The 16,321-nt window shown below is 46.7% G+C and overlaps 5 protein-coding genes across 5 annotated transcripts; 3 read left to right on the top strand and 2 right to left on the bottom strand.

The window, feature by feature from the left end:
- Positions 1-532: 532 nt before the first annotated feature.
- On the bottom strand, positions 533-2,582 carry F5891DRAFT_614594 (uncharacterized protein). Its single transcript, XM_041372471.1, has 10 exons — positions 2,180-2,582; positions 1,901-2,089; positions 1,818-1,850; positions 1,597-1,769; positions 1,462-1,544; positions 1,203-1,400; positions 1,012-1,150; positions 857-957; positions 695-748; positions 533-640 (listed from the first exon to the last, which is right to left on the bottom strand). Exons 1-10 carry the CDS (start codon positions 2,270-2,272, stop codon positions 633-635), a joined length of 1,071 nt encoding a protein of 356 aa, XP_041221631.1. The 5' UTR covers positions 2,273-2,582; the 3' UTR covers positions 533-632.
- Positions 2,583-3,489: 907 nt separating this feature from the next.
- F5891DRAFT_1055847 (GatB YqeY domain-containing protein) lies at positions 3,490-4,696 on the top strand. Its single transcript, XM_041362681.1, has 6 exons — positions 3,490-3,513; positions 3,563-4,013; positions 4,061-4,104; positions 4,159-4,191; positions 4,255-4,353; positions 4,405-4,696. Exons 2-6 carry the CDS (start codon positions 3,902-3,904, stop codon positions 4,681-4,683), a joined length of 567 nt encoding a protein of 188 aa, XP_041221630.1. The 5' UTR covers positions 3,490-3,513; positions 3,563-3,901; the 3' UTR covers positions 4,684-4,696.
- Positions 4,697-7,378, bottom strand: F5891DRAFT_1055845 (uncharacterized protein). Its single transcript, XM_041362680.1, has 7 exons — positions 7,064-7,378; positions 6,922-7,014; positions 6,721-6,873; positions 6,512-6,670; positions 6,313-6,463; positions 5,858-6,263; positions 4,697-5,800 (listed from the first exon to the last, which is right to left on the bottom strand). The coding sequence occupies exons 1-7, from the start codon at positions 7,250-7,252 to the stop codon at positions 4,774-4,776; spliced, it is 2,178 nt and encodes a 725-aa protein (XP_041221629.1). The 5' UTR covers positions 7,253-7,378; the 3' UTR covers positions 4,697-4,773.
- An 838-nt stretch (positions 7,379-8,216) lies between these two features.
- On the top strand, positions 8,217-10,852 carry F5891DRAFT_959306 (amidohydrolase family-domain-containing protein; the record flags this gene model as incomplete). The annotated part of the gene is made up of 15 exons (XM_041375642.1): positions 8,217-8,526; positions 8,587-8,685; positions 8,738-8,809; positions 8,867-8,991; positions 9,045-9,210; positions 9,267-9,429; positions 9,479-9,503; positions 9,552-9,683; positions 9,758-9,907; positions 9,963-10,116; positions 10,170-10,197; positions 10,257-10,290; positions 10,346-10,518; positions 10,571-10,611; positions 10,668-10,852. The coding sequence occupies 15 exons, from the start codon at positions 8,217-8,219 to the stop codon at positions 10,850-10,852; spliced, it is 1,857 nt and encodes a 618-aa protein (XP_041221628.1).
- A 214-nt stretch (positions 10,853-11,066) lies between these two features.
- Positions 11,067-16,198, top strand: F5891DRAFT_1055801 (P-loop containing nucleoside triphosphate hydrolase protein). The gene is made up of 32 exons (XM_041362679.1): positions 11,067-11,316; positions 11,367-11,465; positions 11,531-11,887; positions 11,932-12,030; positions 12,084-12,410; positions 12,457-12,531; positions 12,584-12,654; positions 12,707-12,782; positions 12,835-12,856; positions 12,906-12,933; positions 12,983-13,056; positions 13,107-13,132; positions 13,183-13,254; positions 13,304-13,354; positions 13,403-13,423; positions 13,476-13,507; positions 13,554-13,675; positions 13,727-13,754; positions 13,810-13,916; positions 13,965-14,037; positions 14,086-14,364; positions 14,419-14,462; positions 14,510-14,613; positions 14,675-14,742; positions 14,796-14,889; positions 14,943-14,975; positions 15,025-15,083; positions 15,137-15,181; positions 15,235-15,248; positions 15,302-15,343; positions 15,396-15,620; positions 15,681-16,198. Exons 1-32 carry the CDS (start codon positions 11,159-11,161, stop codon positions 16,014-16,016), a joined length of 3,261 nt encoding a protein of 1,086 aa, XP_041221627.1. The 5' UTR covers positions 11,067-11,158; the 3' UTR covers positions 16,017-16,198.
- Positions 16,199-16,321: the final 123 nt, after the last annotated feature.

Here is a 16,321-nt window from a genome sequence, read left to right as displayed (position 1 = left end):
AGCGCGACTGACCGACATGCTTCAAACACGCGTACACCATACCGGGGAAGGCGCCATATTGTGTAATAATACAATTGTTTCGTACAATTCCACTTCCTGAAACTACCTTTGGCGATAGACCACTAAAGAAACGTACATTCACTGCTAAGACACGTCAGCTCCACTTCGGAACGCCATTTACATTGTGTTGCATTGCCTAACATTAGGGTCTTGCTGAAGACAAGCGGATCAGCGGGATTGCTGCCACAACATGACCATGAAACGTACTCAGGCGATGATTCAAAGTGATTTCGAGGACAGCATTGACTAACTCCTCCTTCGCCGGACGGCACAGATACTCTTTCTCCTTCGCGGCAGTGGCCACAGCCTTTTCATAAGCGTGGACGGTAGCGTTCACACCTTTCTCGACAGCAGCTGCATGGGGAGATGCCATGTACTGCTCCAGAGCGACATGAAAAGAGGAATCGGACCCCTGCTCGTCCTGAAGATAGCGCCGCTTGTCGAAAATGTAGAAAGAGTGTTCAAAGATAATGACAACAGCTAAATGGTCAATAATAAGCAGGTTGATCACAACGTAAACTTGAAATTCACCAGAAATGAGCTGAACAATGATCTCCAAGGGTGATGACTCGTTAGAGGGCTGGTAGATTCGCAACATGAGAAATGTGTACAGTCTGTGACCAATTGGACGTACCACAGAGAGTACCTTGGACTGTATTTCTACGAGGTGATCGTGCTGAAGTGTTTCCTATAAATGGATCAGCATGGCTCGAGCTCGAATGAGGGTTAACAAACGTACTGCCTGCAAGTAAACGGTTGATGTAAATGAGAGCAACCTTTGAACTTTCCAATAAGCTTACCGAAATATGCGGAAACCAGTCGGCCAAGGTCCTTATTATCTTCTGATGACCCTCAGATGTCGTTTTTTCTGCCGAGTCAAAATGTTCTGGGAGTGTTCTGGACAATATCAGTTGCTAACGCTTGCGAGAGGTAGATGAAACCAGTAGTTACCTCTCAATTGCATATTTCATGCAGATCTCCAAATTGGTCTGCTGTGTCGAGACGAAGAATTGCTTCAGTGCTTCGTCATCCAAGGTTCCAGCCGTGCGTTCGATCAGCGCCCCGCAATCTGCATTATCTTTGTCCATATCTGATCGATCAACGGTCATCATGTATTGCAACTCGATCATAAACCGGCTTACTAGGAAGGCATACATGACCTTTTGGAGGCCATTGGACGCCATTGATGAGCTTCAATTGTGGTCCATCTCGAAATGTTTCTTCGGCGTGTTTCGGGGCAAGTTCTTTAGCGTCCTTCCGAGATTTTCCTTCCTTTTTTAGTTCTGAGTATGCGACACCGTAGAGGGCATCAAACTTTGTAAATAATACGATCACTGGAACTGGGGATTGTGATTCTGCGCATCAGTCTAACGTCAACGAGCGTGGGATACGAAAACTTACTGCTTCCTGTGTCGCACTGAGAGAAGAATTTATCTTCACTTGCAGTGAATGACCTGCTTGCTTCATCCATTGGAATACAGTACCTATGTTGAAACCTTGAGATAGCGCATGTTGCGATTGATAAGTTGCAATTACCATATAGCATGAAGTTGATTTGTTATTTTGGTTTCCTTGGAACGGTCAGTGATGAATGCCTTGACCTTGATGAATTCTGATTCGCCGCCTGCCTCGAAACCGCGTGAATCGTGGAAAACGAAGCCTGGGTTGCTTCGAAACACCGTTTCATTCTCGATGTCGTGCAGTCCGCGCTGAGAGCACGTCAGTTCACGACTCGATCGACTAAGAGCACAACTTACCTCTCTGGATGGCGCTAAAACTGCAAGATCCACCTGATGTCAATGGGTCAGTACCATCCTCCTACTAGCATTGTGATGTCCACCTTTTTCCCGGCGCTGTCGTAGATTTCGGGATTGTCCCGTGTCTTGCAGACTCTCTGGAGGATGGTGGTTTTTCCTGCATTTGCTCTTCCTGTAACGAGGATTCGAAAGCGACCGATTTTCTCTCTTATCTCTGAAGGATCCATGGGGGACGGTAAATGTAACTCAACTTGGAGAAGCGTTGGTATAGCCTTATAATCAATGGCAGTGTCAGTGTGTGAACCCGGTAAATATGCCCAACCCGAGACCAGCCTATCTATTCGAATCAGTGGGCAACATACGGGCTCGATATTGATATTGGTATTTGATATAACTGTGTATGAACCATATGCGTGCATGGGGCGTACAGGACAAGCTATCAGCATAAGATCCATACTCGAAATTAGTCTATCGTGATCAAGCTGAATCAACACTCACATATCCGTACCATATATATCTCGTGTACCAATCACAAAACATTAGGCCAAAATCGTAACAAACACAACGACGGCTTTGGAGTCATACCGTATGCGTGCCGCATCAGCGGTCAATACCTCCACCATCGCTCGTCAAGGCAATTTCTGTCGTGTATAAGGTCAAGCACCTTGTCCGAATGGTGCCCATCGCACGTTTATTACTGCTCACCAGGGGCCTGGCCTGCAGTCTCTCGCCCGCCTATCAGGCTACCACACCTAACCTCCAACCCAACTTCATGAAGCCTCGCGCTAAGCTTTGAAACCTCATGCTGACTCCGATCCCCGCACCAGAACGTGACTTCCTGATGCCACTTCCTGCTTTCGCTCAGTCGCACGAGGAAAATGACGGAGTGCTTATTGTACTTCCTGAATAGCACTGGGCGGAATGCGATTCAGGCAATACAAATAACACTCTAAGTAAAAAAACCAACACACAGGACAAGGAGACATGTCTCTACGTTTTTTTAAAGCTCATCCAACTTCAACGAAGGATCTCGAAACAGGCAGCGTGCCTAAGTTATCGTTGCTGTTTGCGAGTGCTAGGATGATGATCGATGATGGCCGATAGGGGTGGTATACCGGCGCAGGTTCGTGTTTTGGAACACCTGGCGATAATGATGCCAATAAGATACGAGCAATACAACCCTCCGTACCTGGAGGAGGTGCGGTTGAGGCCGAAAACATCGATGTTGAATAACTTGGTGACAGTCGGCATCATGATGTAGGATGAGTTTGGCAGAGGTAAGGCAGGCTTTCGCGGAGAACAATATGGTGACCATATGAGAGCGTGGGCGCTCAAAGTGCACCCTCAAATACCGAAGAAGGACGAGGGCAGCGAGCGATGGACGAGTAGAATTTGGTGCGGTGGAGGGCGCACGTCGCCACATGCACTGATGAGACTCGACTTGAAAACTAGATGAGCACGGATAACGGGTATTTTGGACAAGGAACTTGAAAGAGATAGGTAATGAACAACCCGAGTTGTTGGTAGATTGAGTTTAGGTGACATCTTTCGTGCAAACGAATCATCGTTTGGCGTTGGCGAGGGCCAGAAAGTTGAAAAATTTTAACCGCCGCTGTTGCTACTAGTAGTAACGACTCATGAGTAACTTAAATTACTCCAACAAGGAGGCAAATTTGCAGCTGACGAGGTTTTCGAGGTCTTGTCAGTGCACATGTCTTGAATCATCCATATTGATGTTAATTTAGCGCTCACGAGCTGTGCATCATGCCATCAATGATCACTAGCACTGGTAGTGGTCGTTCGAGTCCGCCTGACACAAAATACGTTGTCCTTTCTCGAACAGGTCACGGTCGTGCCTCCCGAAAATGCTGAGGCAAGCATATCAAGAAACAGAGAAATGAGAAGTATCACCGGCACAACAAGTTGCACGAACGTGAAGGATCTACCACCATGTGGTGCACAGTACTGCTGGGAGCACTTTGGGAAGGTGAGCAGGGCCCTGGTTGCACCGCACGAAAGCCAGAGCACGAGATCCATCGCTATGCTCGAATGCGGAGTTCCAAATTGAACTGTCTTCAACGATCATGATGATGATGATCGTAGTACTTCCACTTCGAATTCGTTCCTTGAGACAAACGCATTGCAAAATGCAATTGATGTCGCGCGCTTTGTCTGCCACATCAGGGATAGCCACAGGTCAGTAAAAAATTTAGCCGGTGCCGTCAGGTTCAAACGTTATACAGATGTCCGCCAACAACTGTTGTCTGGAGTCAAGACCGCTATGAAGGTGACTGTCCTGTTGAAACGATATTATGCACTTGCCAATGAAACGCTCAAATAGACCAAGGATTCAGTAACTTCTACAACTATACGCGTGAGCGTCTATTCTCAACAGTGAAGCTAAAGGTTCTAATTTCTGAGGTGCCTAATAACGCAGTCCATTCTCTCGGAAGTCTATGCTGCCGACAAGTCAGCTGGTTCACCCGTGTCATCCTCCGCTATAACCGCGATCCTACGAAAAGCCGCCTTACGACGTGTTAGTCCAGAATTTCATTCATTGATATTGCTCATTACTTGGTTTGCGCAGCGTGATTCAGCCATTCAGTTCATCAGTGCTTCCAGACCGGACTTGGCCCAAAAAGAATATCGCGAAGCAGACATTCTTGCGGCTTTCTTACCCCCTTTGATGTCGGACGTGGATATCGACCGTATTCTCAACGAGGTGATCGCTGAAACAACACTCGATGGGGATTCACGCAAAATCCTTGGGCAAGTATACAAAACCTTCTACTCTAAAGTAGACAAATCAAATGTGGACACCAACACTGTGAAGCGTAAGGCTGAAGCACTCCTGTTGAACATTTGAATAAGTACCATTTAATTCAAATCAAGTATACAATTTTCCATAGAGTCAGGTCAGGATGATATTCGACGGTGTAACAACGGTACAAGTGTGTTACGTGTTAGACTCTTCAGTAGCAGAGGGAGGTGAAGCATCGTGTGATTGGGCAACAGTTGAAGGCGTGTTACTGGAAACTGGCAAGGCGCTTCGTACTCGAGTGAGATCATCCACACAACGATTAACTGCAACCGAAACTCCTTCGAGTATCCTGAGTCTCTCATCAATGGCTTCTCGAGTAATCTGATCCATGAGCATCAGCTGCTCGTCTGTCAGATTGGGTGGCAGGCTACGTAATGGCGTCTGAACGGCATCCGCGTGGACAGAAGCGCCAAGATTTGACGGAGGTACCACATCACTATTTAAGGATGGTGAGAGTGGCTGCCACAAGTGGGTGTGGGACGGGTTAACGCCTTGTGATGTCCCTATTCGAGAGGGAATTTCATGGGCGTGTAATGGAATGAAAGTAGGGATTGCCAATTCTGGATCTGGCATGGCAGAAGAAACACTGGCATCAGAAGGTGATACGTTGGGCGCCTCACCAGAGTCAGGCTTGATAACAGATGTATCATCGGATGATGCAGGTGCCTCATCATGGGGTCTCTGGGTATTCTTGTGCCCAGTTCGCTGCAGTGCGGCGGCGGCGGCAGCTTCTTGGGGATTCAGCCGCGAGTCACCTGCGATGGCTGAGGGTTGACCTGAGGCGCCCGAAGGCTCATTACCAAACCATCGGGGATCCATACCCCACTGACGCCATTGTCCATCAAGGTCATTGAATCCAGGAAAGCGAGGCACAGGTTGAGGGGTAGCCGTAGCCGTAGCTTGAGATGCATCCCGTGAAGGTGGCGGGCCCTGGTACTGGATATTGTATTGAATAACAACGCCTGGTGCTTGCCCGGGCAACCACCCCTGAGCAACTGCATTCGGCGGGGGTTGTTGATTATTAACATTGCGAGGTGCTTGGGGTTGGTTTCCTGGAGCCACCGGGTTGCCGAAATTAATTGGCTGCCCAGGTACCGCTCCTGCTTGAGCACCCGCAGCACGCTGTTGTTCTTGCGCGGGAGTCTCAAGCACGCTGCGTCGACTACGAAAAGAATTCAACATCAGTGATCTCGAGATTCCGCAACGCGAATGAACGCACCAAGTAGGGCAGCTTTGCTGGCGTTCAAGCCAGGATCGAAGACAATAAAAATGGAAAACATGGCCGCAGGGCAGCTTCTTTGGGGTGGTGTTTGGGCCATCAGAATTCTGTTGTGCAGGGTTCGAGTGTGATTCCCCTTCCGGATTCCCAGAGACGCCATGGACGGACATCTCCTCGCGGCAGATAATGCACGTTCTATCTGTCATAGCCGACATTTCTTCTTCGCTCGCGTCAGGGTAGCGCTCATCCATGTTGCGGGTGGCAGCTCTATATCGAACAAGCGCGCGTAATCGTGTCACAAATGACCGCCCGGTAAGATAAACATCTCGGATGATGTTTAGCGGCAACCCATAGAACGCCACGATAAGGAGGAAGAATAAAAGGTATGTACTGAGTTTTAAAAAATCTGAAAAAGAAGTCTACAAAGGTTCGGCATTGATATGGATATTGCGTACCGGTGACCAACTCGATATAGAATACCCACATGCTTTTGTTCTGCCATGGAGGTGCATTCTCGCCACCCCTTTGCCCTGCGCGTCTCAAATCGATGACACAAATGCAATACTTTGCCGTAGTGTTCATAGCGCTCGCCATCAAGATGGCATACTGGAAGAAATATTAGATATAACTTGATGGGACATGCAGAAAACGTGCCTCGCTTGCAAACATCATCATGCCCCCTATACCGTTTTTCAGTGTACTTTCAACCGCAACCGCAAACATCAATAGATCTATGCACCAAAGTATGACAAAAAGAGTGGTCATTCGAATATGAAAAAGTGTAGGTGGGCCGGGAAATGGGCGTTGGTCCATCTAGGTTATAACTCAGTGCATTGCAACATCAGGCGAAGTAGGACACATACCCACTCAATTCGATCGGAAGCGAGCCAGTGAAATGACCTAACAAACAGCAAAAAGCCGAACATCAAGGCAAACGGAATATCAAAGTCATCCCGGAATATTGTGAACGCCAGTAAAGATTCTGTGATGAAAAACCATAGTCGGTCATAGAGCCGCTAGTGGGAATTAAGCGCGGAATCGACTGTCAATGTAATAAGAGCTACCTCCACCTCCTGAGGACGAAGAGCACCAAAAAATAGCTGTTGCACGAGCTGGCCACATAGCAATGCAATAAGAAGGCCGAAATTTGCAAGTATCTGAAAGCTGTTTGAATACACCGTAAATCACAATTAATACACCACGCACCAATACACTTCTATTACTCTTGGAAAGATAGATTGCGACAGAATAGAAATTACTGTGATACCGGAGTGCATTTGTGATGGTTGCCGAAACTGCAATTGTAGACACTAGACCATAGAGCAGAACTTTGTGATAATTGAATGAAGCCACAATTGGGTGAGCTCTCTGCCGCAGAAAAATGTTGAGGGGCATTCCCAGGAAAGCTGTGAGGGAGGATAGTGAAGCTCAACAAACTCTTGTTCGACCGTCGACTCGGATGAGAGTGAGGTGCTGAATGCATTGCGTGTCATAAACTGGACGTGACTTCTCACGGTCACGTCACCAGCGCTGGGGTTAGTTCATAGTAGAGCTGTAGAGCAACAAAGCGGCTAATTGATTTTGAAGTTCGGATTAATCTGGAAACTCTACTGTGCTGATACTTACGCCCATTCCAAAAGATTCACTTTTATCATGTAGTACTAGATGCTTTCAACAAGTGATATTCAAGTTTCGAGGCGAGCGGATGGACTGAGATGCTCGTTCGCTATGGATGGAGACTATAAGGAAAAACACGTTGCGATACGTATATTAGCGTAGTAAGGAGAATGATAGAGTGAAACATTGGTATCTGGACGTCGAGTGACACTCGACGTCATTTCTCTTGTGCCTCTGTCAAACGGTCGCACTCGTATCACGCGTCTCGATCCGACATCTCCGAATCCTCCGACTTCAACAAGTGACTCATCCGCCTAACTGTGGCACATCGCGGGAATGAGGGCTCGACGTGCTGGCATATATCTTGGGTAATGAACGTAAGTCGGATCATGTTCGCGACCAAAAATCGAAAAGATGACAGGGTTGCTGCATGCAGTCTACTAGGGATGCACGAACTTGTGATAGGCAATACGAAGGCAATACTGTATCCTGTCAGCGCCTATCCGCAAAATTACATAAATGAAAACTTTCGTAATGTAATAACGCTACTGGGCTGTCAGACTCATCATTCCTTCGGAACTCGTATTTTCTCATGCTAAAGGGTTTATATACAATGCTTCCATCCCCATCACCCCAAACTTCTTGAAATCCACCCCCCCGCCCCCCTTGCACAACTGAGACTCAAAGGTGGAGTGGTCCTTGAATATTCCGCATACTTATTACTGAGGGCATCGTGCCAGTCATGTCTGAACTGCGTAAACGCCAGGATCCTGGCAAAGTCGCTGATACGGACCCTCAGAATGTTCTGCCCCGAAGTACTTCTGTACTGTCTTCTGTGCTGTCTGGATTCGACCGTCCCCGTCTTGTAATCCTGATATTTCTTGCTGCCTTTGCAGCTTGGTTCCTATCCCCCGAGGAACCTTCGTCACTCTCGCATTCATACGCAGTTTGCTCCTCATCAGGTGCTCGTATTTACACTGTGGATCATGCCGTGCCAAACGCCCAGTGCCTTGTTGTGGATGGGTCTTTAATACTGGACATTGGTTCATTGGGTATGTCAAAATAGGCAAAAGCCCAACACAAGAAGCCGAATTAGACTTATCCATTACTAGATGATATTATGGTACGTTGGGTTGCCAGAGGTCGCCTCCGCTCTTCTCTTCGAATACGTTATTTGGACAAATCTTCGATCGTGGTTCCGGGACTAAGCGGTAAGCTGCGAGTAAAGAAACAACTATTTAAAACAACTTTTCAACACTTCAGATTCACATGCACACATTCTCGAATACGGTGCAAGTAAGCAACTTCTTCTTGAAAGTGCCAAGACGATCAAAGGTTTGCATAAGAATGGCTCGCCCCGGAAGCGAACTGAGTAGTGTAACCGCAATTCAGATACAGTTGCACTCGTCCGACAACATATTTTGGACAACAATGACATACTCAATGACCCTTCAAAAATTATTGAAGGTTGGGGATGGGACCACACTTCCTGGCCAGTGGAAGAATGGCCAACCTCGGTGAGCTTCGTAAAATCGTGTGCCACACGAATCTAGAATTCATTACTTTGCAGGACGATCTAGATATGGACCCGATAATCCGCGGCCGGCCAGTCATCCTACAAAGCAAGGATGGCCATGCATTGTGGCTCTCGAAGAAGACTTTTGCATTGAACTCTCCATGGCCATCAGAAATAGAAGGTGGTGTCATTATGAAAGATTCATCTGGCAATCCAAGCGGTTCTGTTCTTTCCTTGCGGACATATTGCTCAAAAATAGCTTACAGCAATCATCAGGTGTTATTCTTGACAAAGCCCAAGACCTTTTACAGAAACCAGATCCGACTGAACAGGACTTATTGAGACGTTTCGACGCCACGGTCAAAGATGTCTTGTCTCATGGTTTAACCTCCGTCCATGATGCGGGGTTCAAGCCTATTTCGCTCGAATTTTTCACAAGGTTTCCTAAACATCCTGGTATAAAAACACACTTGACGTTATTCATGCAGACAGGCGGCGGCAGGAAATCTTCCCGTAAGTGTTCAAGGATGCTGTCATCGTGTAATTCACAACAGCCTATAGTTTCGAATTTATGGGATGAGATATTTCAATGAAAACGATCCTTACTGGGGAAATCTCTCAGAACCTATTATCAATGCGGGCGATGGCAGGCTAAATGCTCGCAGTGTCAAGATCTTTGCTGACGGTAAGACGGTGCGGTGACAGTATTAAGCTGTCAAACTGACTAGTCATTCAGGTGCTTTACGCTCTGGTGGAGCAGCGGTGAGCATATCTTTGGCCGTGTTTGTGTCTTTCTTGATGTCTCTCAGCTCCACGAGCCGTATCATGACAATCCCCACACGAAGGGATTCATGCGTGTGGACCCCAAAGTCTTGACTGATGTTGTACCCAAATTTTTAAGAGACGGATGGCAGGTTGTAAGTACCGGCGATCGCAAAAATCAAACAATACGTCTCATTTGTTTTCTGGAAGAACATCCATGCAATTGGGGACTACGCCAACGGTGTGGTTCTGGACACATTCGAGGCTGCCTTGAAGGACGTCGATGTAACTGCACTCAGACCTCGCCTAGAACATGCCCAAATTCTGACGCAAAGTGACCTGGAACGTGTCGGGAAGCTTGGAGGTGAGCATTTTAGTCTCCTTGATGTCAATGGAAGTAGAATCGTCGCTATTTAGTAATTTCAAGCATTCAACCTACGCATGCGTACGTTCAGTTATTCATCCGAACGTGCTCGCTACTCACATGTGTCATGGGCGGAATAGCATCAGCGATATGTGGTTTGCGGAAGAACGTCTTGTGAGTTGATGGGAATCATACCTACCGGCGTTTGCAGGTGTTCATCGTTTTCCAGGGTTCTGAGCGAGTAAAGGGTTTATATGCCTTCCGCTCCTTACTCGACCACGGCTCTCGGCTCGCCATTGGCTCTGACTTCCCGGTGGAAGACATGAACCCGCTCGCTGGGTTCCATGCAGCCATTACGAGACTATCACCTGAAGGACAATCGCCCAATGGCCCGTCGGGATGGTATGGCTTTCTCGTCCAAATATTCCCCATTCAACTCATGTATGTTTCGCAGGTTTCCAGAACAACGGCTGACTCGCATGGAAGCCTTGAGAGGTACTTTATGAGAGCACTCAGATATGCGCGTCACTGATATTGAAAATAATCAATAGGCATGACGATCGATGCTGCATATGCTTCATTTAGCGAAGACAGCCTGGGTTCTCTTGTTCCAGGAAAACGGGCAGACTATGTGGTGCTATCACAAGACATCATGACTGTTCCTGTCGATCAAATTCTGAGCACCAAAGTTCAAGCCACGGTGATCGATGGGCGTGTCGCCTTTGGACAGGTTTAAGACAGAAGTGGTGGATGGAGGTGTGCTAGGGTGCGACCAAAATTTAGTCTTGAGTTCTATACAGACGGACTCCCTTGCTTGCCCCCAATTAAATAATGTTCTTGTTTTGCTTTCGATGTTTGTCATGTTTTGTTGTGCAATCGATCGTGTTGGTTTATATATAAGATGGCATTCGGAAATAACCGAAACTAATTATATGGTCCACGACGCGTCTCGACACGTCCCCACATTTACCTTTTTCATTACTGATAGTATTTTGGAACACCTTCTGCATCATCAAGTCTAACGCTCTCGCTTGATAAATTTATGTCTGCGTTCCAGTCACCAGTTACGGGCGAGAAACGAAAGCTGCCACTCGATACTTCAAGCAGGAAGAAAGTCGCGCTTGAGAGTACCCTCGGAGGTCCCTCGACGTGTCGTGCGAGCGGTAGTAATGGAGGAGAGGAGTACTGGATGATTCAATGGTATGTGTGAGTCCCAATTCGAGTCCTTCGTGTTCACCTCAAGGTACTAGGAGATACCCCCAATACAAGAAACACAAAACATGGGAAGGAGATGCCGTTCTGGTTCTCATAGGCATCAGAGGTTCCATGTTCGACCTAGAAGGAAAGATGTACGTTTCCTTTTCTGGACAAGAAGACTGAGGATCAAGACTAATCTGCGTCGTCGCGCCTACAGAATGGGGGCTGGCTCCTTAAATGCGCCCAAGGCTGAGGAAAATGGAGAATATACCTTTGGAGGGAGAGAGATCAGGATCGATCATTCAATTTCTCGTGGAGAATACATGTCTGGAAAATGCTATGGTCGAGGAAGCGCGCCATCTCTTGCGATGACTGACAATAACTCCGTGAAAGCTTCTTTGCGTGTCACTCCTTTGCCATCAACGAAGATGAATGTACCTTACAAGATGCCATTGAAAGCTATAGACAGGAAGGCCATCGATCTTCATCCTGTCAATCTTCTGTCCACACGGGACCCCCCCTCCACAAGCTCTTTGAAAGCAAGCGCGCCAGCCACTTACTGGACTGCTAACTGGTGAGCACGGAGCGAGACTATTGCATATATGCTGACTTTCGTAGGCGGAAGCCGCAGAACAAGAAGCATAAGACCTGGGACGGCGATGCATTCGTTAGCCATGTCGGTGACAAGCTCACTGTGATATCAGAAAAGGGGAAAATGTAAGTAGGATTTAATTATCTCGTCGGCCACCTCCCACTGAATGGCCGTCAAGACTTGGCCGTAAGGAATGGGACGGACTCGCTCTACACAGCGGGTACGGCTTCAGCGCCGGTGGCAAACAAATCGAGTTAGATTCACAAGTGCTAGCATCCCGAATGCCTTCTGTCACTGGGGTAGAAGATGCATTACCGGAACTGGAGGAAGATGTGCCGGCAGTGCTATCCTCACCATCCAAGCCCTCGTTTTTGCTTCACGTGAAGGGCGCTCTCCCTGGCAAAGAGAATGATATCACAGTCGCATCTCCAAGTGCTTCAAAAGCGTTTGTGCCCCCCGCGTCGTTTTATGGCCAGAAACCAAATACAAAGCCCGATGGACCGTTGTAAGTTCCTTCAACTTCTTATTAACGTGGGTCATAAATTGGCTAGGCATGATCCTGAAGCCGAGGGAGCAATTGTCATGAAAGCGACAACCTCAGAACATGCTCAAAAGTTCAACAAGAAGTACGCTCTAGTGTCACACTTCTATTCGAGCAAACCTGAGATATCTTTGCAGGAACTTGCCCATTGTAGCAGTCGTCCTAGATCCTATCATTGCAAGACATCTTCGTCCACATCAGATCGAAGGTATTCATGCTATTTGAATATGTTATTTCTTTGATGCCACAATATGTTGCAGGCGTCAAATTTTTGTATGAATGTGTCATGGGCCTACGAAGACATGAGGGTCAAGGGTGTATACTCGCCGACGAGATGTATTTGTTCAATCTGTCCGTTTACGTGTAATCACTGATATTCGGGTTCCAGGGGTCTAGGGAAAACCCTGCAGGTCTGTTCGTTCACTCGACATAGTTTCCAATCGGTGACATCTTTTACAGACAATTGTTCTTGTGTGGACACTTCTCAGTGAGTTCGCTGTCTCATATCTATATCACGATCTCCAAGCCGTCCACAGAGCAGAACCCTTACGTTGGCGCTGGGCCAGTAATCGGCAAGGCTTTGATTGTATGCCCTGTATCGTTGGTCAATGTCTGTGTCTATTCTTCAGTGGCCCTCGCTATGTTCTGATTCGTAAGCAGAATTGGCGTGCTGAATTTCACAAGTGGTAGGACAGAATCGTGTTGATGCGAGATTTATTTGAACTTGGACTTCAAGGTTAGGGAGAGATCGTGTTGGTGTTTTCACAGGCGACAAGGATAAATCCACCATCAAGCAATTTCTCAACTCGTATGTGTTGGCATCAATTGATTGGGCTCCCCACTCATTGAAATATCAGACGGTTGCATCAGGTTTTAGTCATTGGCTATGAGAAGCTTCGAACTATCATGTAAGTAGCACATCTTTACACTGCTGTGCATTTATTTATGCTAGTCAGAGACGATTTGGCGTATTGCAAGTGAGTATTCTTTCTTCTGTGGCAGTGAGTGCTAATCTAAGGCTCCGGTTAGTCCTCCGATTGGCTTAGTTATTTGTGACGAAGGTCAGTTGATGCGGGTAGAATATACATGTTATTGACTGCTCGGCAGGACACAGACTGAAGTCATCAAACAATAAGACCTCGACAATGTTTAAGTCATTACGTACCGTTCGAAGAATCATTCTGTCTGGTACTCCTATTCAGAATGATTTGGGTGAATTCCATGCCATGGTGCGCATGAGGCACCTCTTTTATCACCTTCCTAATGCTAACTTATCAAAGGCGAACTTTTGTAACCCAGGGCTGCTCGGTCAGCTGCAGAGTCTTACTTCACAAGGAACGATCAATTAATAGGTTAATCGCAGATGATCACGCTACATTCCGTAGAGTTTATGAGGTTCCTATCCTCAAAAGTAGAGCACCAGATTGCACAGAGAAGGAACTCGAGGTTGGCGAGGCTCGGTCAGCTCAGGTTCGTGGAATAATTGTGTTTCGTTCTGCTGCTGAAGGGCACCAAAAGTTGTCTTTGATCGCGAAAAGCTTCGTATTGCGACGGGAAGCCAGCATTCTCAAGAATTATCTTCCACCAAAATGTATCCTATTTCCCTAACTGCAGCTCAAATATCTGACGAGCTGAACAGATGAATATGTTGTGTTTATCACTCCGACGCAACTGCAATTATCCATATTCTCGGCTATCCTTAACCCCGATAAGCTAGATAGACTGATTGATGGACCGACCGCAGAGTCGCTTGCATTGATCAACATGCTCACAAAAGTCAGCAATAGTCCCGTGTTGCTCAAGGCCCAAGTAGATAAGGCAAGAGCGACAAATACAAATGCAATTCGCCGCCCAGGTATCGATGACGCCTTGAGTTTATTACCTAAAAATGTCCAAGTCGAAGACATCTCCATGAGCGGTGGGCCTGATGTTCTTCAATGAGGTTTGATTGGCTGATTCATCTTTATATCAGGCAAGCTTCTGGCGTTGTCACATCTCCTCAAGGCCATCAAAGAGGTAAGTCTGCTTGACTAATTATACAGCTTGATTTGACCGCTATTTAGCGCACGCAAGAAAAGTGTATCATTGTTTCACATTATACATCAACCCTCAATTTGATCGAAGCCTTCTGCAAGAAGAAGTCTTATACTTACTTCCGGCTCGATGGGTACAGTTTTTATTCCATGTTGTAGTATTTTCGGTTTTTGTCTCACATCACACCGTCATAGTCAGACACCAGCGGCGAAAAGGCAAGAATATGTCAACACCTTCAATAAATCATCTCAGTACAGCCATTGTAGGTTACTTAGTTCGCACTTATGAGCGCCAATCTAACCTTGTTGGGAGAAGTTCTATTCCTGCTGAGTTCAAAGGCGGGCGGCGTCGGACTCAACCTTATCGGCGCGTCAAGATTATGTTTGATAGATTCCGATTGGAACCCGAGGTGTGTGGCATATATAAGGATACAATAGCCCTAAATGAGATATTCCATTCAAGTCATGACCTTCAGTCCATGGCACGCATTCATCGGTGAATAAGCAAATCATCAAAAACATCTTGTCCTTATCAAATATCATAGCGATGGGCAGAAACGGCCAGTTTTCATTTATCGATTTCTCACTGCAGGAACAATCGATGGTGAGTGTCTCTGCTGACCAGATGTGTAATGCGCTTATATCCCATCTGGGAAGAGAAAATCTATCAGAGGCAGGTGACCAAGATTGGACTCAGCAACTGTGAGTGAATTATCTGTTCTGTCGAATTCCGGCGCTCAATTATAGGTGTCAAGCTCTTATGGGTTCGGTAAGCCAATATTTTGTTTTTTACGTGATAGAGTTTATATCATCACATTCAAGGGATCATCCGGCTCAAAGTCAGACTCATTTTCACGGAAAGACGTACTTCTTTTTTGTCTAGGAGGTGACTGGTAATTGACGTACCAATTTACAGCTTCGGGACATTTTCCGAGTCCATCCTGAGACAGGCTGCAACACTCACGACCTCTTAGATTGTGTATGCGATGCCGTTCCAAAGCATTTCGATGACAACATGACGAGCGCCTCCGGGAACGATATAGAAGTAGGTGAGGATTACGACGACGAAGATTCAGCAGGAACCGGCTTCGTCAATGCATCACAAGTCAAACTTCGCCACATCGAGAAGATGGATGGAGCAGTAAGGCTTTCAATTCGACTCTTCACCATCCACAGAATTATGCTGACCATGGTTCTGCAGTACATGAAGAAGAAACAGGCGGAGCTTGCATCACTTGGAGAGTGGACACACATCAATTGCCTGCGGAGATTAACGAGCGACAATATCCACGATGTCATTCTTCGGCATCTCATTCTTCCAAGTGTGAAGGATGATAACGAAGACCTCGCGCAGCCTAAATCAAGGCTCGATTCACTTTTGTCGTCTGTTGACCTAGACAACATCACAGGCATGGATGAAATAGCACAACCGTTGTCTGTTCGTGATGTCCCTGGCGGCACCATTTCGTTCCTTTTCGAAAAGACGTCCGTCTCCACCTTGGAAGAGAACAATGTGGAAGAGGACTCGATGGTTTGATAACACTTCATCATTTTTCTTGATACTTACGACCTCCAAATTGTGCACTCTACATACAAAAAATTTCTAACTAGAGGATACGGCTGTCTTCTTCCTCTTGGTCTGCATACGGGACAATCAAACGAACTAGACTTTATATACAAAAGAGATGATCCAGATCACTTGCAGGAACGAGATTGTTGAGCATATAACCGACTACAAGAATGAGGGTTTTAGTCTCACTGTCAATAGCAGTATATGCATATTAATAGTACTGATATACCCCACCATAAATCTCGTCTAGAGCGAGTACGTTGTGCTACGAG

This window comes from Suillus fuscotomentosus (assembly GCF_016647785.1).
Source record: "Suillus fuscotomentosus strain FC203 chromosome Unknown F5891scaffold_59, whole genome shotgun sequence".
In the NCBI taxonomy this organism is placed as follows: Eukaryota; Fungi; Basidiomycota; class Agaricomycetes; order Boletales; family Suillaceae; genus Suillus; species Suillus fuscotomentosus.
Note: the sequence above shows the minus strand (reverse complement) of the source record. Positions and strands in the feature narration are given on the sequence as shown.

What these genes read in the sequence shown, in the direction of transcription:
- F5891DRAFT_1055847 (XM_041362681.1), top strand. Translation starts at nt 3,902, where the DNA reads ATGATGATGATGATCGTAGTACTTCCACTTCGAATTCGTTCCTTGAGA. An exon ending in GAGTCAAGACCGCTATGAAG is followed by an intron (nt 4,105 to 4,158) that starts GTGACTGTCCTG and finishes ACGCTCAAATAG; the next exon opens with ACCAAGGATTCAGTAACTTC. An exon ending in GAAAAGCCGCCTTACGACGT is followed by an intron (nt 4,354 to 4,404) that starts GTTAGTCCAGAA and finishes TGGTTTGCGCAG; the next exon opens with CGTGATTCAGCCATTCAGTT.
- F5891DRAFT_1055801 (XM_041362679.1), top strand. Translation starts at nt 11,159, where the DNA reads ATGTCTGCGTTCCAGTCACCAGTTACGGGCGAGAAACGAAAGCTGCCA. An exon ending in CGTGCTGAATTTCACAAGTG is followed by an intron (nt 13,133 to 13,182) that starts GTAGGACAGAAT and finishes TTGGACTTCAAG; the next exon opens with GTTAGGGAGAGATCGTGTTG. An exon ending in GAATTATCTTCCACCAAAAT is followed by an intron (nt 14,038 to 14,085) that starts GTATCCTATTTC and finishes CGAGCTGAACAG; the next exon opens with ATGAATATGTTGTGTTTATC.
- F5891DRAFT_614594 (XM_041372471.1), bottom strand. Translation starts at nt 2,272, where the DNA reads ATGGATCTTATGCTGATAGCTTGTCCTGTACGCCCCATGCACGCATAT. An exon ending in TTTTAGCGCCATCCAGAGAG is followed by an intron (nt 1,770 to 1,817) that starts GTAAGTTGTGCT and finishes ACGTGCTCTCAG; the next exon opens with CGCGGACTGCACGACATCGA. An exon ending in GTTTCCGCATATTTCGGTAA is followed by an intron (nt 749 to 856) that starts GCTTATTGGAAA and finishes ATCCATTTATAG; the next exon opens with GAAACACTTCAGCACGATCA.
- F5891DRAFT_1055845 (XM_041362680.1), bottom strand. Translation starts at nt 7,252, where the DNA reads ATGCCCCTCAACATTTTTCTGCGGCAGAGAGCTCACCCAATTGTGGCT. An exon ending in TGATGATGTTTGCAAGCGAG is followed by an intron (nt 6,464 to 6,511) that starts GCACGTTTTCTG and finishes TATTTCTTCCAG; the next exon opens with TATGCCATCTTGATGGCGAG. An exon ending in CTATATCGAGTTGGTCACCG is followed by an intron (nt 6,264 to 6,312) that starts GTACGCAATATC and finishes CTTCTTTTTCAG; the next exon opens with ATTTTTTAAAACTCAGTACA.